Raw genomic sequence first — 23,464 nt, 5'->3', positions numbered from 1 at the left:
CCTTATTTCAGGCTAAACATTTTTTTGCATATATATATTCATTCTTTTCATGTGTTATCTCCAGATATTTACTGACAAACAAAAACTGCAACAAACTAAAGATGTCGGTATTGTCCATGGAAAGTTGGTGCAAAGTTTGCAGGGATTGGACAGGATGAACTCAGAAAAGAAAAGAATAGAAAAGAAAAAGAGAGAATAAAAAGAAGAAAAAGAGAAAAACAAAAGAGGGAAAGACCTCCAGAACATCATCTACAATGTACGTGTAATGAGAGCTCTACTCAGTACTACTGTTATAATACAAAAAAAGTGCCACATTCTTTCCAACCTTTTATGCTTGTTAGTGGACTATTGACGCTAGATCTGGTTGACATTCTATCTGGAGATCTCTGGAAAAACAATAATAAATAAATAAATAAATAAATAGAACATACTTGATGATGAAAATCATATGAAAATAACAAATCAAACAGCATCTAAAATAATATTTTGCATAATTATTACACACAAATAAACAACAAAAAAAGGTTGTTTCAAGGTCAATGAACCCCTGAAGGCAAGTAATCTGATACACTACATCAGCTAACTAACCTGTGATATTTCTGATCCTGGAGATGGGACAGAGATCAATCTGTGTGCAGCTTCAAAAGCCGAGTCTTCTTCAGATTGCAAAACCTGTATTGTTCTTCTTCTTGTGCTTTTGGTTGACTGAGATTGTTGACTCTTCTGTGAGGGAGTCTTTGCTTTAGGGACAACCTCTGTCGTGCTCTCTGATATCGACTGTCGTCTTCCACGTGTCTTCACGTGGGTTTCTGAAGCAGCCTCTGACACTTCAGATGAAGCAGACTGTCTTCTTGTGCGGACTGGAGTTTTGGCTTCTTGGACAGTCTCCATTAATTCTTTTGAAACAGACTGGCGTGTCCTGCGTGTTGGTGTCTTGACCTCCTGAGCTGCTTCTGACACATCAGAGGACACTGACTGTCTTCTTGTCCTTGCAGGAGTTTTCTTCTCTGGTGTGACTTCTAACACTTCCTTTGTGACAGATTTCCGTGTCCTTCGTGTTGGTGTCTTAGCTTCCACTGCAATGTCAGAAACATCAGATGCACCAGATTGCCGCCTTGTACGCATAGGAGTCTTGACTTCAGGAGTGGCTTCTGACGCCTTTGATATGGACCTTCTTCTGGTACGTGATGGGGTCTTGGTTTCAGGTGTGGTCTCTGAAACCTCTCCAAGTGTAAGAGTGCCAGGCGTGCGACTGGTCTCTCCTGCAAGTGAGCGACGAGTTCTTCGGGATGGAGTTCCTGTTATCTGTTCATCTAAAACAAGAGGCACAAAACCAGTTGAAAGTTCTGCATCCTCTTTAATTGTTTCTAAGCTCTCAATGCCAGCAGCTTGTTTGGCTGATTTTCTGCGTGTCCTTGTTGGTGTGGATTTAGTTGGAGTTGCTTTGGTGGGAGTACCTTCTAATTTCCTAGGGGTGGTTTTACTTTTTGGAGCTATAATCTCTAGACTCTCTGATACCTCTGCTTCTTCTTGAATTGTCCCTAAAGACTCATCCAAGGCACTTTGTCTGGTAGAACGCCTACTCGGGGATTTGGTGGCAGAAGCTTCAGCCTCTCCAGAGCTCTGCCTCCTTCGTCTCCTTGTGGATGGAGTTGTAGGTGATGAGGGTGGAGTTGGCAGGACATCATGAGTGGCTATAGACACAGACTCTGGTTCCTGAACTGCTGCAGGTGCCTCCTCAGTTTCATCAGTAGACAACTCCAGCCTCTGAGTCACTTTCTGCACTTCCTCTGCTGCTGCTGAGGCTCTTCTCTGCATCCTCCCTGACAAGACAAGGTTAGATGTGGGAGATGTGGCCCGCTTCTTTGTAACCGGCGTTGGCACCTGTCCAATCTTTCTTCCTGACCTTGTCACCCTTTCAAAGGCAACTTCACTTAAACTTTTGTGGGCAGGAGTCACTGGTTCATCTGCTGTATTGCCACTTGTCCTTCGACTTCTTCTTGGGGTTGCAGGAGTGGCTGGTGATGATGTGCTGACTCTTCTACTTCTTCGCACTGAAGCTACCCTTGAAGTTTCTGGCACTTCCTCAGCTTTTCTAGTTGGTGTTTCTGGTCTAGTAGGAAGTTTAGAACTTTCCTCTAAAGGACTGCTTTCTACTTCTTGAATCATTTCTTCAATCTTCTTGCTAACCTGAGTATCTCTAGTTTCCACAATGTCTGACTTAATTACAGTACCATCAGTGGCTGGCGCACCATCTTCTAAATCAACAGTTTTTTCCTCCTTGGAATCCTCAGGAGGTGTAACATCTAATCTACCAATTTCTGCTCTTTCTACAGCTTCCTGTTCTAGCTGAGACTCAACTTCAGCATTTACCTTCTCTTCAGTTTCATCTGTCTCCATATTTTCTTTTTCTACTAAGACACTTACTTTAGAGCCAACTACACCATCTACTACAGATGTACCCATCTCTTCTTCCATTTTTTCGGCAACACTCTCCTTTTTGCCTGTGTCTATGTCTTTCTCCGGGACTTCCACTTCTTTGCTCTCTTGATGAATGACCTCACTCTGTCCTTCATCCACGTCCATTGAGTCTGCTGCAGATGGAATGTCCAATTTTTCTGACTGATCTTCCACCACCTCAGTCGAGGACTTTGAGATGTCTGAAAATGATATTGTTTCTACGGCTTTGTGGTTTAGTTCTGATGATCCATTTGTTGATGAGGTATATGATACTCCTTCTTCACTGCTTGCAATTGGTTCTCCTGTCTCTGTACCAGTTATATTCTTCTTTGATACATCCTCTTCAATATATTTTGCAATTTCTTCATTATTGTTCTCTACACTGATAGTTTCTGATCTGGTCTCTGTGAAGACAGATTCCTTCGGTAATGGAGACTCTACAGTCTTCCTGATGACTTTTGTCTCTGAGACTATCTCTGTTTTGAAAACCTGCACACTTACGGGATGTCGCTGGGAAGCGTCAACCTTAATTTCCTCTTTGTCTTTGGTTTCACTTAATTCTACAAAAGTCTTGTTATCTGTTCCATTTCTATCAATTCCTTTCTCCTGTTCACCGTCAGAGCCATCGTTTTCACTTTCAGAATCTGAAAATCGCAGAGGGCTGAATCGCTCTGTTGTATCTAGAACCAGACTCAGATCTTCCTCTTCTGAGAGAGCTTCAACTATCATCTCTTCCTCTTCCTCAGACAGCTTCTCAATGATCTCCTCTTCATTTTCTGCACTGCCACCATTCTCTTCTAATACAAATTCCTGTCTGGTCACAGTAATAGCTTCTTCTTGAAGCTGGTCTTTTGTTGTTGATTCATCTTCGCTCTCAGAATCTGAAAATTGTAGAGTGCCAAAATGTTCTGATTCATTGAGTTGCTGCTGTAACTTCTCCTCTTTGGTCTCAGGTTCTCTTGGGATGAGCGTCTCTTTCTCTATCAATACAGATTTATTTACCTCCTCATGATGGACTTCCTGTTTGGAGGTTTCTACTACATATTCTACCCGTTGGACTTCAATGATACCACGGCCATTGTTTTGCAGTTCATTAAGGCTGCATTCTATTTTCTCATCTGTTTCACTTGGCTTCTCAGAGTCAAGTTCCCTTTGTTCTACTCTATCAGCCATTGCATCAGATTCCTTGGTCACCTCATCTCCTGCTGAAGATATTGCAGACTTTTCGGAGACATTGAAGTCATCCTCTTCCGTGAAGCTATAAAAGTCCTCATTCACTGTTGTCTCCCGGCTCGGATACTCAACATCTACTTCATCCTCAGAAGCTCTACTTGCATCCACTTCATCTGCATCAGCACACTCCTTGAAGACACTGCAAAAATGGAAGACCTTTAAGTAAACATAAAAAATATATGCACAAATAACTAAACTATACACAGGCCATAAAGACAAACTTTCATGTACATGAAAACTCTAGTAGACAGAGCAAATATGTTAGTTTGCCAAGTAGCCTGAATTTTATATCTTGGAGACAATGACAGAAAGAAGAAAGAGAAAAAGATCTTAAATACTATACAAAGAAAATAATAATCAGATAAGATACAAATATACAACTACAAGAGATATAAAAAAGAACATTTCCCTATCCACATCCCCATTATAGGCACATAAGCATGATAGCTACTGAAAGACCACCTCCATTATAGCATTATAGCTACCAATACCACATAAGCAGCTTGTTTTTTTCAAGCCAGGTATGCTTTACTTCATGCTCTAACCTCTGGGGTAACATTGCTTCTGCCCGAGTTGTTTTGGCCACGTAGCCAGGCAGAGGTTGCCGTGGCGATGGGATTCCAGTAGACTTCCGCCTATACAAAGTGAAAATGTATTGGTCAGGGGTCGAAACAAGACAAAATTCCATCCTGAGACATACACCCCCTTTTCCTCCATAAACCCAGAAGAATGCATCCATGCTCCTCATATTTCTACCAACTTTGAGAGGAAAACTAGACTTCCAAATTTAAAATTTATTTTAGGGGTAACTGTGTCATGCAAAACAATGTGTCACTGTGTCACTGAAAAACCTGTTTGGTACCCAGTTAATCGAACTTGACTACTACTCTCTCAACAGATACAAACAAACAAACATGCAACCTTGTTCATGCTGACAACTTCACAAGATCTTCAACTGTACCTGTGATAAGTGGGTCAAAGAAGGTAGTTTATAAAATCCACATACAATAATCATAGGTAAAATGGGGGTATAACCAACAAAAGACACTAACGGGAAATAATCATTCCTTACCTCACTGGGCTTAGCTTCTTATTGTGGATTTCTGGACGAGGTGACACGGCAATCCAGTTTCCGCTGCTTGTTTCTTTCTCTTCCTCATTGCATTCCATTTCATCTGTTTCTTCCTCTTCTACCTCTACATCCTCCATCTCTTGTTCCTCAGCTTCTGTCTTCCTAAATGGCTCCTCCATGTCTATAGACTCTTCCTCTGCTACTTCTTGTTCAGCAGCTATCTTTTCCTCCTCTTCATCAACTTCCTTTTCATCATCGACTTCTGCAACATCCTCTGCAACATCCTCTTCATCCTCCTCCTCCTCCTGCTCCATCGCCTCTTCTTCTTCCTCCTCCTCCTCCACTGCCTCATCAATCTCCACTGCCTCATCAATCTCCACTGCCTCATCAATCTCCTCTTGCTCCTCATCCTCTTCCACATCAAGTTTCAAGGGTGTCAGATCATCCTCTTCATCCCTATCCAGCACTTCTTCCTTGCTGTTGCTCTCTCCTTCTGTTCTCATCTTGGGGAGGTGGAAACGTAGTTGCTTGGGGGTCATGCTAGTATCGTTGACTTTGCTTGTCACAACCTCCTCACTGGCTGCTAAAAGAAAAGATTCCGTTCAGTACCTTCCTCCTTTGAGAAATGATCAGGTTCATTAACCCATTACCACTGGTATATTTTGAAGCTGAAAATAAAAGTTTCCGGGAGGTTACAAAATCGGCGCACAGGGCTTGCCTGGACTCTGCCCGTGCTGGCCATGGCCTGCTGCTGCGTCGGAGTGCGAGCCCTGATACACATTACTTGTTTTAAGCTCCTTGCATAGACATCAATACGATATTTTACCCTATGAATCACTGAGAAATAATATAGAAATACCAGCTTCTTATTCTACTGAAGGCCTAGAACACTCATAGTAATCTCCTTTCATTGTATATTATAAATATATTGAAAATAAAAAGTAAAAGAAAACAAACAAAAGAAAAAGATGAATAAGAAAAGAAAAAGGGGGGCTGATAAAAATAAATACAACCTTGATAAGGCATGCTGATCCAATGACTACAATTAATGATTACTTACAGATACTGGCTCTCTTGGTAATTCTCGGGAACACTGGGATGGAAGTGTCGCTGGTTGCTGATGGACTCATGGGTCTTTGTACCATCTGGCGCACCTGGAAGGATAGTAAGAAAAATGAAAGCTGTTCATCAAGTAGAAATATAACCAATGATCAATAACAAAAAGAATCTTTGAAAGAAAGAAAGAAAGAAAAAATTAATATATATATAAATATATATAATCTTCAATTTCTATCAATCTTGAGTGAATATCACAGATAATGCTATTGTTCTGTAAAATAACTAGTTGAACAGAGATCTATTTCAACATCCGTCTGAGCCAAGATTAGTGTGCGCAGTGCCATACAATACATTGTAGTAATTCAATAATAATTCAGAGTAATAAAATAGGAATAATAACAGCCAGAGTAATAGTAATAATAATAATAATAATAATAAATCAAGCATAGTAAGGGAACAATTGTGGGCTACAGGGTAAAAAATGAAAAGAGGAAGAGAAAAAATGAGAGATGAATACAGAAAGAAAAAATAATAAAGAAAAGAAAACCAACCCACCTTAAGTATGGACTGTGGGGTGTCCGCAAGAGGTGACTCTCCCACAGAACGGTTCAGTGGTTTCCTCTTACGGGCAATTTTGGGGGTTTGCAGTAAGGACAGCAAATCAGAGGAAATGTTTTGAGACACACTGCGGATCATAATAGAAACAGATATAGATATGAAACCTTTCAGACATTTAACTATATCATGAAATTATCATGCATTTTTCAGGCACATATATCATTATTTATGTGAATAAACACAAATCAACACTACAAACCTGGCATTCACATCCATGCTGCTATGAATATTTTTTCTTAGGACTGACTCCATTAGTCTTGAGGTATCGTCATTCAGAAGGGACACCTCTTGGCGGCTCCTCTTAATGGTTGGACTAAAAAGGCCAATATCACCGTCATCATCAACGTATCTTAATTGGCTTGCTTCGACTCGCGATGGGAAAACTGTGTGGGATATCTCCCTAAAACAAATGAAAGTAAAATCATTGTTATTATCATTATTCATTGTATTTCTATTGTTAATATTACCAATGATTTTATATTTTTTCTTTTTCCTGGGAAATGGTATATATGAGATACAGCTAACATTTTCATTCAGCTACTATCATTAACCCATTAACGCTGATATATACTGAAGCCCAAAATAAAAGATTCCAGGCGGCTAAATAATTGGCAAGCGGAGCTGCCCCGGAGTCTGTCCACCTGCCGGCCGTGACCCGCTGCTGCATTGGAGCACGAGCCCCAATACAGTGTGACACTGGTGGGACGCCCGGCAATGTTAATTTTTTTGGGGTGTCTCATATGTGGGACACCCGTCGTTAGTGGGTTAACTGACATACCAATAATTCACTGTATTCCTTTTTCTCTTCATTTTATTTCTTCTCATTTTTTCTTTTTAAACTATCTTTCATTGTCATTCATAAAACTGCTGAAAGAAATTCTGTGTAACTGACAGACAAACATGATATTTTTCTCTCTCCAGAAAATATTCTGATTATCAATTATGTGTTAAGGTAGCCTGATGGATAGTTATCATTACTAAAGAACTGAAGTTCACATCCATTTCTTTCTCATTACTTATTACATTCAGTAAGGCCAAGAAGTAGAAATACAATAATAATAATAATAATAAAATTTGAGTTCTAGTAACATAATACAAAGGATTCTTTTTCCTTAGTTTCTTGATACGCAATTTCTTAAATATACAATGTGGTGTTCTTAATGCAAAACTCTGGAACATTACCTGGTAGGATCTCTCAATTTTGGTGAGTTGATATCCCCGAACCCAAGGCCTTCAGGCTGTCCATACCCTCTACGCCTTTGAGCTTTGCTCCTGAATGGGGTGTAGGGTGTGGTCACGCCCTTATTTACTGACCACGTGTCTTGTTCTCGCTGTATCATTTTATTAATGTTAGATGCAGTTGTCTTGGGGCTGCATGCTGCTTGCCGGATCTGGGCTGAGAGGGGCTGGGGTTTACTGTAAACAGTGTGTGTTGGTCCTCTGTTGCTTAAGTTGGCAGATGACAGCTGGAAAGAAAATTTTTGCTGAGCAATCTTAAAATTTAAGTACTTTCTCCATCTATTCTTTACAAAGAAAAAATACAAATTCCACTAACTATTTATAAGTCTCATCTACTAACCTTCTTAGCAACATCAGGCAAGTGTGTGAGATAGCCATGGATGAGTGCTGACCTTGCTCCCTGTCGCTTTTTGGCAGTACCCAGACCACCACGCAAGCTGTTTTGCAAAACTGCAGCTTCATCGTATCTAAATAAGCAAACAATAATATATTGGATAAAACTAATGAAAAATAACAAGAAAGCATTTAAAACGCCTTTTTCAAAAATGATTTGTCTGCAAGAACAGCCATCACCAATAAGGAAAAACTAACCTCGCTCTCTGCAGATAATAAACAAGGAGATAATCCTGGGCTGCAGGATACGAGGAGGTCCTCAGATAGGAAACAAGTGCATCCTCTTCCAAGGGTGAGAGAGGTAGGTGAACCACACACTCCAGTTTCCCTAGTTGTTCACAACCTGTTGCAAACAAAAACAAAAACAAAATAAAATTATAAAAACAATGGATGTGCATCTTAGTGTTGAATAAACAGTTTTGTGTAATCCGATCACTGCATATATTTTTTTTTGCTAGTTTTCTTTTCACTGGACCAGGTTTCTCTTAATGATACACTTCTAATAATGTTCTTGTCCTGTCTTTTGCTTCTTAAAACTGTACCCTTACTTAACCCCTATGATCCAGATAATGTGACCATAATTTGGCAGAGGGCCAGGATAACAGGTACTTGTCATCATGAGAATTTCGGCTGAAGGACTGGGTGATGGGAATGACTTGCAGCAAATGCACAAAACACTCTGAGGGTGCTTGGATTCAGTGGGATTTAGGAAGGGGCTTTTGCATTATTTGATCATTCCACAAAGCATTAATACACCACAAATACCTGTGAAAAGATGATTTAGAAGATCTTCTGAGTTGTCCTTAACCCGATGAGTCCTCTGGTAGTGGAAGGCTTCTCGGATCAGGCCATTGGCTAAGAGGAGGGTTAGATGCAGTCGAATGTCATCCAAGTCCACCTTTGGAGGCTGACGGATCTGGGCATAAGTCAGTGCCCTTGTGTGTTCACCCTGAGGAAGTTATTTATTTAGCATAAGGGAATATATGTTTACATTTTTATTGCTAATAATCATATTTTTGTTTTGATAATTTTATAGGTAATCTACTAGCAGTGCCCTAGGCAGCATTCACAAAAAATCTAAGAATTTCCTTTTAACAAATTAGGGAATGTCCCAAAAAATCTTTGACTATAAATTTGCCATAGACTTAGTCCATGACTTGGACTAAAGACTGTCCTGAGCACTTTCACACTGTTCAAAGTTAACTTAACCGGAACTCATATTTATAGTCTAAAGACCTAATGGTACTATGCCAATGTAATAATGGAAAAAGTTTCCTTATTCTACTTGCATAATGACATATTACACATCTTATCTTTCTTAAATGTTTAAGTAGCACTGTCTACATTTGTTTTCATTGTAACAATTATGTAATGCCATTCATACTTATGAAAAAGAAAACTACAGTACACACATATTTTATCATCAATGTCATTCTCAGTTTTAAATGATGTACCAAAAGAAGAAACCTGAGTGTTTAACTGTTAGGCAATGGGCCAATCATATGACAGAAAGAAATTGTGTGAACCTCAAGGGAAATGTAATTTTTTTCCAAAGCAATATACAACTCACCTGATAGAGGAAAGCTTTAACAATTCTTCTGTGTTGTGAGGGTGTAATGTCATTAGTGTTAACAAGAGGATCCAGTAACACGTTAAGTCCCTCCTGAAGAACAAGAGAAAAAAACACAATAAGGAAAACACATAACCAAGTTCCATATCAACATAACCAAGTTCCATATTAACATAACCATCAACAATTGTCTACATTTGTCAATAAACATGGGTATGACACTTTACCTGGAAGTCTTTGTGGTCAAGCAACCAGAAGGCCTGGGTAAGCTTGATGTGTGAAGGCGACAGAGAAAAACTTGATGGATACTTCACCAACTCCTCTACTACTCTTGTGTACCTGGAGGCACATATTGCAACATGAGATATGAACAATCCTCTTACAATACAAACTATATAGGTATTACTAAAAATAAGCAAAAAGAGATGTAGGTTATGTGAGGTTTCACTGAACAGTATAAAATCAAATTTTATCAATACTGCGTATCAGTCCCAAAACCTTACCCATCGGAGAGGAGAGACGCTAGATCAAGGAAGAGGTATTGGACGATGCGGTGCTTGGTGGTAGTGGAGATATCTGGTAGGAGGAAGATGGCTAAAAGGGCATGTAGAGAAGGTGGAGGGTACAAACCACTTCCTCCCTCTTTTTCCCAAGCCTTCCCAATACTGCCGCCACCATTTAAGTCTTCCAACAAACCATCAATCATGAGGATCTCAGCACCATTGAGGGTGGTGCTCAGTCGCTTGATTTCTGAGCGTCTGGAACAGGATGGAGTCAGTTGTGGAACCTCTTTCAATGCTTTGAAACTCAATTTTCATTTAACATTAGAATTAATTTTCCAACCTCTAGAACTGTTACCAGCACAAACAGTAAAAAGAAAGAGGAAAATTAACATTATGATCAAACTCATATTTTCTGAACTGAACAATAATTACCTGTTCTTGTATATCCGACACAAGAGATCAGCAGGGAAGGGTACATGACACTCTTCAATGTCTTCTGTGGGACTATGGGAAAGTAGGCCACAGTGATAAAACCACAGGACGACACTCAAATGTAGCATCAAGAGACTCACAACCTGGACACGACTCTCAAGCTCACCAGCACCTTTGGGGGGAAAAACACAAACAAAATTATTATACCTGTAACACCTCTGTCCCATGAATTCATTTGAAGTAGATAAGAAAGCATTTCCAAACATAATTAGTAACTCAAAATATTTTCTTAGAAGAAAGAAAAAAGAAAAAAGAAAAGGAAAAGAAAACAAACAAAAAAAAGCTCCTTTGCCCATGGAATAACAAATACTGTTTCCCAGGACCTCTCACCTTCATACATATTTAGGCATAAACACACAAAAGTAAAATGGAGAAAAGCTGGAAATTTACCTTTCATGGTTATCATATTAGTTTTGGCACAGTCCCTTATGGCAGTAACAACGGTGGTGAGAGAGGCCAAACTGTTGAGATTCTGGTGAAGAGTGGTAATGCTCTCTGCACTAATGACTCCACAGTCTGGGTCAAACAAGGGTAGACCTGAAAAAGAGAAGTTGAGACTGAAAATGTCCATTCTCTTCTACCTAAACGCAGTTCTACATCAACACAACTCAAGTCTATCTGAATGAGGCTTCTGTAGGGGGGTGGGACTTACTAAGGTTGTCATTGGTAGCCTTGATGGCACACACTCTCGACCAAGCCCAGTCTAATAAAGATGGTAGGGAGCATCCAAGGTTAGTAAAGCGACCCTCGGCAAATTCTGCAACACACTGAACCAAAAGGGACACCAACTGCTGGTCCAGAGCCACATTCAGAAGGGCTTCACGCTCCAAAACCTGAAATTTTAAAAGATCATTCAGTTCTCTCTCTCTCTTTTTTTAAACATATTTCATAGTAAATCACTTCATCAGGGGTAATGATAACTTCAGAACTTCTTAAAACTCACCATAGAAGAGCCTGTAGTTGTCAGATGGTTCTCTTGAGGAATAAGGCCAGAAAAGGTGCACATTGCATGGGCCTCTCCTGGGCTCACCACTGCAGAGGGCCCACACGATGTAAGGTAGGTTAGGGATGCCTGCTGAGCACTCTGGCATCGATATTCCATTAGACCTTGACTAGTTAACACATGGGCATCTACAAAAGGATAAAATACCAATGAATAGTTACCCTTGTTTCCCATTAGGCCCAGATTTTTGGTTATGAAAACATTATATATACATATATCATGCGTGTTTCAAACTTTCTGGGAAAAACGAAAAAGAAAAAGAAAGAAAGAACCCAAAACTTAAAAATCAAGAAAAAAAGAGAAAAGAAAAAAGAAAAAAAAGAAAAGAAAGGTGAACATAAACACATTCTTTACCATATGAGAGGGCAGCAGGGAACCAGTCACTGTCATTACAAGTGCGTGACATGTGTCTTGTCCATGACGCTGGCTTGGGGGCTGCTCCAAGGACAAACTCATTAGCTCCTGCAGGTACTCTGTCCAACACATGGAAACTCATGTATGGGCACAGCAAAGCCTCATCTAGCTTCAAATTAGAGGGCATTTGAGCCTGCAGCGACAAAGATAAAAACACGTAGTGAATAAGTAGATTACGATGTAGGTGGTAGAGTGGGTGGGTAAGCAGGTATATAATGAAGGAGGGAAGGATCCATGTGGAACCATTTTGTCTCACTTGCATCCATTAACATATTCTTATAATAGGAAATTCATTTACATTCCAGTATATCACCTATGGGAAATGATTATACAAATTCAAACTAAACTGTGTCATACCAATTTTGATAATCTTGTACAGTAAATATGCTTACCTGATACCACTGGTTAATGTCGAAGATGGCCAGATAGTGATTAACAGTAATACACCCCCGCTCCAGGACGCCTCCTACCCACCCAAACATTGACAAGCTTTGTTCGGGTGCTGGTCCAGCTGAAGATTATAAAAGAAATCAGTGTATTTTCTCACAAGAGTTGCAAAATTAACTGAGAAAATCAAACAAAATTGTAAACTGAACAAAACTGAAGATCCTCAAGTATAAATAAATAATGACAATATCCCATGGTTACATTTATTGATATCTACCAATCAGACTTCAAGTGTCAAATTTACACTGTTATCTAAATCTCACCATCTTCATCAGGAGTAGCAAGTGCCGAAGCAGCTGAAGATCCCCCTGGTGCCACAGCTGAATTGTGGGTTGTCTGCCGCACTGTCATGGCAGTGAACACTGTGCTGGGTTGGGCTGGCTGGCCCTTCAGACCCAGACCTCCAATGGCATCAAACTCGAACCTCGGAGAAATAGATGCAAGGCCTTGATACCACAATCCATGCCCTTCTATCCATACTTTGTTGTCGTAAGTCATGGTATACATGGTGCACAGTGCTGGGGCTTTGTTCCTCCTAGCAGGCCTTTCATCCTTACTTTCAGAATCATCTGTGGGAAGCAAGCAAAATCACTGCACATTTAGTTATCATGTTGCACTATCACTCTATTCTCAATACCTCTTTCAGTGATATTACATCTAGCAGAGACCCATCCATGTATCTTACCAGATGGACCCCAACTCCGACAGAGCCAAAGGTAAACAAAATTTTTGGGGTCATTCTCTGGTTCTTGGCAGGCAAAAGAATGTACTGGAGGCATGTTGTCTTCATAGGGACTCGCACAACTGAAAAGCCAAAAAGTTTATCATGTTCTGCATAATTTTGAGATTGAATTCAAGACAAAGATTACTTTACAAGAACATAAAAAGTACTTACCCCTAAAAACAATATTTACAAATTTCAAACATAATACAAGTTATCAAATAAATGAAAAAAATAAACAAAAATTAGGAAATAAAAGTTAAAAAACAAGTAAAGGTTAAAATAAATAAAAATTATAACTCACTCTATGGTTAATGTTGACAGGTTGATTATCTGGAAAGCCCCAAAATTATATCCTATAACAAGGGAGGCAAGCTGCGGGATGAAGGACATGGCAGTAACTACCACACAGTGACTTGCTGTCTCAAAGAGCACATTGTCATCAGGTCCTATGAGCTGGAAGCGGCCATTGTGACTCATGCCATCTGGAAAAAATTATAATGATGAAGTACTGTCTTTCGAATTTCAAAGGAATAGCAAATCCTATACCATAAATGCTTACAGATTTCTAAGATTACCTGATAAATAAATGGTTCTGATATTCCATTGATATACGTGTATATATATATATATATATATATATATATATATATATATATATATATATATATATATATATATATATATATATATATATATATATATATATTTATATATTTATATATATTTATATATATTTATATATATTTATATATATTTATATATATTTATATATATTTATATATATATATATATATATATATATATATATATATATATATATATATATATATATATATATATATATATACATGTATATATGTGTATGTATATGTACATATATATATATATATATATATATATATATATATATATATATATATATATATATATATATATATATATATATATATATATATATATATTCAACTATATGTATTACATTGCTCAAAATCAAATCAAGCATTGGAGTATTCTCATTAGAAGTACATTTCTATAATTCCATATCACTACATCAGTCTGGCTTTAATGCCAACAGAAAATAGTACTCGAGTTCTGAAAGCCTAAACTCAAGTGTAGTACACAGTTGAAACAAACACTAACCACTTAAACACACAGTTGGATGGCAATTCTGCATAACTGCACTAAACCGAGAACTCTCTGCTTGGCCATCTGGTATGGTTATATTCACCAAAGTTCCTGGAGAGACCTCATCAGACAAAACCTTATGACCTGAAAAACATAAAAACAATTTAAAGAGAATATAGGTAGATAAAATATTACAAGACACTTTGTTTATCCAGAGACTAGAAAACATTGACTACTCACCTCCTAAGTCTAATGCTAAGTCAACTAGATGAAGTGTGCCATGCGCAGTTCCAACGACCAACAGACCTCGCCATGGACGCAACTCTGCTGATAAGGTGCCCGGATCCACACTCACTTCTCCACCGGACACCATACACACACTGGTTACCTTTAAAATTAATAATACACATTTTGTAAATTAATAAAATGAAAAGTAATTCATATTCTCACCTGATGTATATTCATTTTTTCACTGATTTACAAATAACCTGCTTTGGATACCACCTTACTCTATACAAGACATGTTCTTTCTATCTTCATCCTTACCTTGTAAGTGAAATGAAATACTCTAGTTACACGTGATGAGTGGAGAGATAAAAGCGCAACCATTCCCTGAGGTCTGCGGTCTGCACCAAGGTCCACACCAACTGCAACTTGGGAAATTGTCCCAAGCCCAACACCAGCCACACTTGTTACCTATAAGACGAATAAGTAAATGAAAAAATAAATAACCATTTTTTTTTTCTTTATGTTTCACTGACTCTATACTTCAACAGAAACAAATGAAAGTAACAATAAAAAAGAAGTTGATGTTATCCAATTTCTATCTAAAATCCACACTTTAATCTGTAAAGTTCTCAATTGTATAATCCAGCACAAAGAAAGTACAAAGAACATAATTCCAGACAGCCATCCCCATGAATATCAACATAGTCAACAAAAAAATTCTCAGGCACTCACCCTGGCATCAGCATTGTGCATGATGGCACCAAATGTCCAGGCAGCTTTTCTCCTTCCTGTCGTAGGCTCAATGACCTCCAAAGTGGGACCGCAGGCCCGCCAAGCCAGCTGCCCCCCTCCAACAAAACCCCCCAACACTTTATGTGGGGGGGAGGATGTGTCCAGCTCCTTTGTGTGATCTTCATGGCTGAGCTGTAACTCGTGCGTGAGAGGTGGGAGGGGTGTGTGACGAACCCCATTCGCCACCTGCACTACGCTCACACCCACCATCTCCACCTGTTGAGGGGACAGGTATGATTAGGCTAATGGCCATAATATTTAAAAAGTCAATAAATAAAATTAATAGACCAATAAATAGAGTATAATTAAACTAATGAAAGTAAAAATGATGGTAAAAAAATAACAGCAACAACAATGAAAAGAAAAAGAATAATAATAAGAAAAGTCTTTACTTAGAATACTCTATTAGGAAGATGAAAGAAAGAAAAAATCTTCACCAACATCCTCAACTAACTGCTTTCAATGAACCAGCAACATTACTAAAATAATTGAAAGATATGGACAACATCAAATCAATCAAAACAAAGACAACCAATAACTGCAACAGTAATTGCTGGTACTATCACTCTACATTTACAACAAAGTATAATGCCAACCTTTAATTATGCCTTCTAGCTATCACCTTTAAAGCTTCATGGGTCTATAGTAAAGTGGAGCAGTCAAGGTACAACATCCTGGAATTTCCGGCAACAACATGAGGAGGATTCTTTTACAGTACTTTACACTGAACAGAAGATGAATATTGAAAAAAGTCATAATTCTAGCGAAGAAAACATGTCCAAGGGACATACAGAAAAAGAATGTGAACAAGAAATTATAAAAAAGTAACTGAGAGCAAATATATAATCAAAACAATAACTTTTTATACATGAGCAAGTAGGTAACAAAAACAAGTAGTAGCCTCATCCTCTATTGCATCATCAAGACCAAGTAAACAATGACTGGCTTATACTTTTTACCTTTGCTCTTTAGTTTACTGTCAAATGTTATCAGCTATTTTAGTTTTGCTGATCATGTTCTAATAAGGGGGTTCAATTGTGGGGAGAGCTTCAGTTACAGATAATGACAAAATATAGATAGCAATTAGTAAAATAAATATTTTTCTAACCAAATGAGAGAGGGCAGGGAAGAGGAACTAAAGAAAAGGAATAAAAACCTTTACATTACGTATAATCAATAAGTGCTTCAGCTGTATCTTTAATAAAAGTATTATTTTTCTATTGAATTGCTGAACTTGAACCCACTGATGTTGGAGTAGCATAAGCATACATGTCATGTCCAATGTGATTTTGGTTTATTAAATTTACTTACACAAATAGCTACCTTATTTCCTAAACTTTTAATTAATTTTCTTATTTACTAATACAATTTCATATATTTATGTTACATCTTGTAGCACAAAGTATGCTATTTTCAGTATCAAAGATTTTTTTTTTTTTATTAAATATTGAGACTAATAAATGGGATATCAAAATTTAATCAGTACCAGTTCTAGCCAATAAATGAAGGATGTCACTCAATCTTTCTCAGGGACTTTGGTCGTTTATGGTGATACAAGTTAGCCCAACAGCATGGAGCACCTGATTAGAAAATTTACATTTTACTTTCTAATTCAGATATTTATTTGCCAAATGAAACCAAACTCAAGCTGTGACACCTTCATACTTATAAACAGAAAAAATATAAAAACATCCAGATCCCACATTAAGGATACCCATATTTGATGGTGACAGTCTCCTCAATTGACTGATACAGGATGGCTTTGGGGGAGGGGATTAGGGAACTCGTAAAGGTTTGGCTACCATTAGATATTCATTACTTTTGAGAAAGTATTTTGAAAACACATTTATTTTAATCTTAGGTTTCAGCTTTGGATACGCACATAGTAACCAGCAATAGAAAGTGATAAATCTATCATATACATGTCACTAATTGAAAATAAATGTTATATGGCTTGCGGTTTAACTCAGAGATCAACATGCACTATATTCTAAAGAAAATAATGTACTTATTTTATATGCTGCAATTAACACCATGATGGCAAATATAATTAGTGCACTCACACACTGTGTTTTTAATAAGCATTTAAACCTTGCCAGAGCCTATTCTTTTCCCTCACTCAAGCTGTTTACTTGCAAGTAGGGCCTACTACAATAACCAAAGAACTCATACCAGCGACATGTCAAATAGTTTGTGAATTTCTATACGCTTATGAAAATGATGATCACATAATTATCAATGCCTGCTCTTCCATATTTATTGCAAGTCAATATAAAAACCTTCAACATGTTTTTACTGCCAGGATTGTTGACTCCTCTGCGAGCATTTAACCTGTGACCAGCGCTGGAAGAAAGGATTTGCTTCCAATATTGTGTCCATTAAAACAATCTAGTGGCCATGCAGAAAAGGCATTAGTATCCATTATAATGTGATATCTCAGCAAAGGAATTATATATTTATGAGAGGAATGAAACTGTGCCATTGTATCTCTCTTCTTCTTAGAGACCTCTACCATAGGGGTCAAAGGGCTAGGTTGTTGAGTTTAGTATAGAGTTAGGACTTATTGTATAAGGAGAAATACTAACAGCAGTATCAGATACTAAAAAATATTGAAAATCAAGGAAAAGGGTAAACAGGTGAGACAGGTAGTTCTCGTAATTTGTACTTGTAGAGCCATCTCTATGTAAAAACAATTACTAAATTAAACACACAGTGGGCATGGCATGTATGCACATGCCATCCCTGACGGCACGTGGTTAAAAGGAAAACAAAATATGTTAAATTATCATAACAGCTCTGCTGCAAGTACTAATCAATGAGTCAATCTGCATCACAGTTTAAACTAGTGGCATCAAGCAATCACTTAGTCCTCCCTGTCCTCAGAGCTGTGGCAAAGGCCAATAAACATCCACCTCATATAATGTGGCAAGACAAAGCTTGGACTTATTCAACATTAAGGCATTGACAAAGTGAATAATAATTCTTAGAAGCAAAATTATGCTAGCGGTGATATGAAATACGGTTAATCTTTATGGTAAGGATGCACTAAGTTTGCGCAAAATGAATATGATATTCTTTTAGAGGGCAAAAAGTTAAAGTTGTCGGAATAAGAAATAATCTGCAGAAATTAATGATAACGCCAAAAATGAAAGTAAAAATATGTGGAAAGCTCTTCACAGCCAAACTCCACATGGTGCTCCCAAGTTTCAGTTTTATCTTGCCATGCATATAAAGCAAAGACAATCTTTTCTGAGGGGGGTGTTGGGGGCCAGAGCCCCCCATCAACCATCCCCTCTTTGGGGACACTCAGTCACAACAGCTTATATTGATGAATAAAGTTTTTGACATGGAGTTTGGGGCTTGGTCTCTGGTGAATGCATCCAAACAGTAAAGAGTTAACTGAAACTTACATAATTATTTTGCCTTGAAATGTAAGACAAAACATCCATCTCTATTCACAGTTGTAACACCAATTATCTCCAGTATCTCGAACCTGCAGCCGATATGTCACAAATAAAAGTATTCTAGAATCAGGTAATCAGGTCTTAATTCCAATTGATATTTACTATCTAATGGTTATCATAAACAGAAAAATGATCAGATATCTGCTTTGAAACCATCATAATGAAAAATAACTCATTCAATCACTGTATAGAATAGATCTGGCCAATTTGCTCAAGTGCACATCGGACAAGAAAAGGTGAAGAATGCAAACAATCTATTAGTCAAATAAATCTAAGGTACTTTTAATGATTATTAAATATGACAATCAGGACTTCCCATAGTGCGTCACGCTCGGTAAAATTGCCCATTTCTCATCGGAGTTTAGTTATCAGGGAATGGTAAACTCTGAGTTCTCTAAAGTCATGGTGACATAAGAAGGTTGTACAGAATAGCATAAATAACAACTAAAACATGTTAACCCACTAACGCAGGTATATTTTGAAGCCAAAAATAATATTTTCCAGGTGGTTAAAACATCAGCGCGCAGGGCCAGACTGGTATCTGCTACGGCCCGCAACATATTTGGAACATGAGCTCTGATCCAACGTCACACTGGTGGGACGCCCGGCGATGTTTATTTTTCCAGGTGTCATATATTGGACACCCGTCGTAAATGGGTTAAAGAAATTTAACAGATAAAAAAATGCATAAAATCCATCATAGTTTTTTCTTTCTTTTTCTTCTTTTTACTCTTACCGTGATTGTATATTTTCTCTTTTTATTTGTGACATTTTTGTCATCAGCCGCAAACCATTAAGTCACTTTATTCTAAGTAGTACAGAGTTTTCTCTAAGGTGAATGGTGACTGATTGCCATGTCCTTTGCACTTCCAGTACTGGAAAAGGTTGACAAAATAACATAAAATATCTTGAGCCACATTATGAACCGATTTGTTATTGGATGATAAAAAGTAAGTAAGGTCTACAAGAATTTCACTAGCACCACAATGCATTGGTGTTAGTTAAGGTGGATCAGAATGTCTACGGAATTTCAACGTGCAAAAATTGAGCAAAAGGGAGGAAGCACATTAACTGGTTTGGCGTAATGTAATACGATATTTGCCTGATCATCAAATACAAAATATATGACATCAGTCATCTTGTTTACTTGCATTCTGCAACCAGGACATTAGCGACAAAAAGTGCTTTAATCAATTTCTCAGTTCCACATGCAATTCCCCTCAAAACTAATGAAGATTGAAGCAAATTGTCCCCAGGTTTTCATCATCCATTAGAGATTTTGGCAATGGACTCAAAACATAATAAATGTAAATAATTTTCAAATTGCAAGACATTTCAGAGATGAAATTCAATTCTACCAGAAGGTCCTACTGACAACAGAAACCATATGCTTCAAATAGACAGTTACCGATCGAAAAAATAGATAATTGTGTAGACACTCAGAAGGACAGATAGGCAAAGAGGCAGACAGGCAGAGAGACAAATGAACAAATAAACACAATTTGTTATTATGCTCCGTGTTTACGAAACGAGTCAGCCCATGAATTCAAATTGAGGACAACATATTACGGCCATTTTCTCCTCTCTCACAGCACTAACACTTACCCTAACTCACTCCTCGGCACAAATCCCCCTCCCGCTGAGCCCCCGCGACGCAAGAATCCCCCAATGCACAACTCCGGGCATAATCCGTGGCCGAAATTCGAAATCCCGTCTCTGGCGAAGATCAAGACGGGAGGCAAGACATTCCCTAAGGGCCCTCCTTCTCTCGCTCCTCGCGGCCTAATTACGCGTCTTCCTCCTATTTCTCTGCCTCCCAAACCCTCACGACTCACCGGTGGTCGTGTTCATTCACCGAAAATAACGTAGCATCGACGGGCGCGAACAGGGCGAGGGTTTAAACAGCGGTCGCTCTCATATCACGCGGAATAACAAACCGCCATGATGAAACTCGAGGCGATCGACCAATCACAGCCCTCCCTGCCGCCGCCATCTTGAATTCGAAACCGGTGCTGTGACTTCGTTTGCTTCATTCCTATAGTTAATTCTTCTTATGATAAGTTCTATTATACTCTTCATATATCTTGCAGCTATTTAAATATAATCACGATGGTTGCCTCTAATATCTAACTTGATGTAATATGGAGATCTGATGGGATTATTTAACAGCTGGCGGCTCACTCGGCCACGTACCCGGACGGCAAGCATGGCGGCGAGTTCGAAAGCGTTGGCGCGAAACGGAGACACAAAATCGATTCCCGGACGAACATCTCTTCGCGAAATCGCCCTGCAAGGTAAGTCAGGGGAATTCTCTCGTCAATTTCCTCCGTGGGAATGTTGCAGGAATCTCGTGGTTGCAACAAGAGGGGTATAAATGATGGAGTTGTCTTTAGAGACGAGGAATAGAGGGAGAGGTTCGTGCTGGAGGCAAAATGGCGTAGTTCGGGGCTCTTGGGCCTCGGTACGAAAGCCTTTTATTTCATGACGAGGAGGATTGCACGCGGATTGCATGGCCACACGTTTCTCTAGCGATGTGTCCACCTGACGTAAGGAATGACTCATTCGGATATTCGGAAAGATTACGTCAAGGGCCCGTCCGTCCCAACTGTCATTCACACATCTCTCTCTCTTCGACCCTTTCACGTCACCAAAAGACGACCTATTATTTAAGAGTACCGAATACTAGAAGAGAAAGAGCCGAAGATAAACATTAAAGAGGAAGAATAACGATGTACACAAGATAGAGCTTTGTTTGGGTCGTATTTCCGGGTGGCGGAGCGGCGTCGAGGTGCCACACGCTGCCAGCCGCCAACCGCGTCTTATTTTCCCACTCTTCCGCGGTGCCTTGACCCCCTGCCAACTATTCGGCGGCGGAGATCGCATTCTCGAAAGGTAGAAGGCATCGATAATACGCACATTCGATTAAAAGAAGAGGGAGAGAATCGCCAAATAATTTGATCGAAGGGCGGACAAAGGCGCAGCGCCGGAACGCGAGCGGGATGTAGCGAGCGATGTGAGGCTCAGGAGACAGAGGGACGAAGGGAGAATGCAACGCAATTCTCCCTTTTTCATGCGTAGTTTCCTCTTTGTGGACCCCCGCTCGCGCTGAAACTCGTACTATGTCGTAGAGAGTGCCAAGACGAGGCCAAGATGTGAGGCAAGAGACGAGGAGGAGGAGCTGGGAGGTGCAGAAGCGAGTGTTATTGCGAAGGGGGGAGCGTCTAGGTGTCCGAGGCTCTTTGGACTTGTTTGGGGAAATCAGCTGATTGGAACGTGAACGTCAGAGCCCCTTCGCACGAGACGCTAAAAGGAAAAAAAGGCCTTTGTTTACATTTTTTATTCGGTTTATATCGTCTCCCCTCTCGTTTGAGTTTAATTATTGTCATTGTTTTTATTTGATTTTGGGTTCTGTTGTCCGTATGCCCAGTCCGTCATGTCCCAGAACTTTCAAACGACGTACCAGCCCCTGGATGGGGGGGACACCGAGGGAGTGCCTTTGGGGGAGGAGAGGGAGCGTGACGATGACCTCTCCCCCGATACCCACTCCAGCATGGTGTTCCATGTAGTGCCCAAGTCGAGCAAGTCAAGATGGAACCACCTGGAAGACCTCGACTCCTTTTTCACGAGGGTCTACCAGTATCACCAGAACCATGGCCTCCTGTGCATGATGCTGCAGCAGTGCTTCGAGCTGGCGCAGTTTATATTTGTGATAGTGTTCACCACGTTCCTCCTCACGTGCGTGGACTATGATATCCTATTCCGCAACAAGTTCCCTGCTAACTTCCACCCCAACATTACGGACAAGATCACCCTGCCAGATGTCATCCGCACTCACGACCAGTGCATGGAGCACTACACCTGGAAGCTGGTGATGGTGATCCTACTGGCCTCAGTGTTCTGGTTCCTGCGCCTGGGACACGCAGGATTCACCTTCTTCCAGTTCTGGGAGATCAAACTCTTCTTCAACAAAGCCCTTGGCATCCAGGACCAGGACCTCGGCAACATCACGTGGGAAGAGGTGGAACAGCGCGTCATGGAAGTACAGGTGAGTGACACCTTTCAGTTCTTTGTTTCCTTTGTTTGCATACTGATTGTTCGATGAAAAGTTTAATGGTAGAGAACATTGTAGTGGTACTTTGCTTGAGAAAGGTGTAGATATTGTTGTAGAGAAATTTGAAGTGTTACTCATATAATCCACTTAGAAAATTATATCTAAAATACAAGCTATTTTTATAGGTGGTAGACCATAAGGACCTGTAGATACAGCAATATAATCCATACTGGTTAATCTTTATGGTATGGACACACTGAGTTAGGGCAAATTGAATATGATATTCATGTCGAGGACAAAAAGTTGCAGCAGTCAAAATAAAAAATAGTCTGTAGACACGAACGGTGATGCTATGAATAAAGGAAAAATGCCATGGATAGCACGCTCAGTGCTTCTGAGTTTCAGCTCTATCATCACTTTCAGCCGAAGTCCATTTGGTGCTCTGGAGTTTCAACTCTATCTTTCCGTGTATATTGAGATGAAGACAATGTTTCCCATTGGTTTGCCCATCAACCCTCCTCTTGGGCAGTGCCCAAAGGACACGCCCAGTCACAGCAACTTAAATTAATGACTTAGT

At 39.3% G+C, this 23,464-nt stretch overlaps 3 protein-coding genes across 7 annotated transcripts in view; 2 read left to right on the top strand and 1 right to left on the bottom strand.

Annotated features, from left to right (window-relative positions):
- Positions 1–325: 325 nt before the first annotated feature.
- On the bottom strand, positions 326–20,825 carry LOC113806453 (protein ELYS; the record flags this gene model as incomplete). 5 transcript variants are annotated; one of them, XM_070127376.1, is given in 29 exon segments in its annotated part: positions 326–386; positions 589–3,832; positions 4,239–4,328; positions 4,766–5,348; positions 5,826–5,919; positions 6,380–6,509; positions 6,642–6,842; positions 7,625–7,908; positions 8,022–8,148; positions 8,273–8,417; positions 8,840–9,023; positions 9,645–9,737; positions 9,872–9,983; positions 10,148–10,402; positions 10,580–10,751; positions 11,030–11,176; positions 11,292–11,472; positions 11,583–11,770; positions 11,997–12,189; positions 12,449–12,567; positions 12,767–13,072; positions 13,189–13,307; positions 13,529–13,709; positions 14,368–14,496; positions 14,593–14,740; positions 14,899–15,048; positions 15,313–15,588; positions 15,969–16,046; positions 20,672–20,806. In XM_070127376.1, coding segments are annotated over 27 exon segments (7,906 nt in total), but the record flags the coding sequence as incomplete, so codon positions are not given.
- A 156-nt stretch (positions 20,826–20,981) lies between these two features.
- LOC113816982 (gamma-tubulin complex component 6) overlaps positions 20,982–23,464 on the top strand; it is an 87,121-nt gene continuing 84,638 nt past the window's right edge. The window contains exon 1 of the mRNA XM_070127539.1: positions 20,982–21,130. The gene's annotated coding sequence lies outside the window, so the exon portion shown is untranslated. The remainder of the gene's footprint in view (positions 21,131–23,464) is intronic.
- Positions 21,596–23,464, top strand: part of Atg9 (autophagy-related protein 9) — an 11,674-nt gene continuing 9,805 nt past the window's right edge. Inside the window, exon 1 of the mRNA XM_070127380.1 lies at positions 21,596–22,881. Within this exon, the coding sequence (XP_069983481.1) occupies positions 22,270–22,881 (612 nt within the window). The 5' untranslated portion in view covers positions 21,596–22,269. The remainder of the gene's footprint in view (positions 22,882–23,464) is intronic.

This window comes from Penaeus vannamei, chromosome 11 (assembly GCF_042767895.1).
Source record: "Penaeus vannamei isolate JL-2024 chromosome 11, ASM4276789v1, whole genome shotgun sequence".
NCBI lineage: Eukaryota > Metazoa > Arthropoda > Malacostraca > Decapoda > Penaeidae > Penaeus > Penaeus vannamei.
Note: the sequence above shows the minus strand (reverse complement) of the source record. Positions and strands in the feature narration are given on the sequence as shown.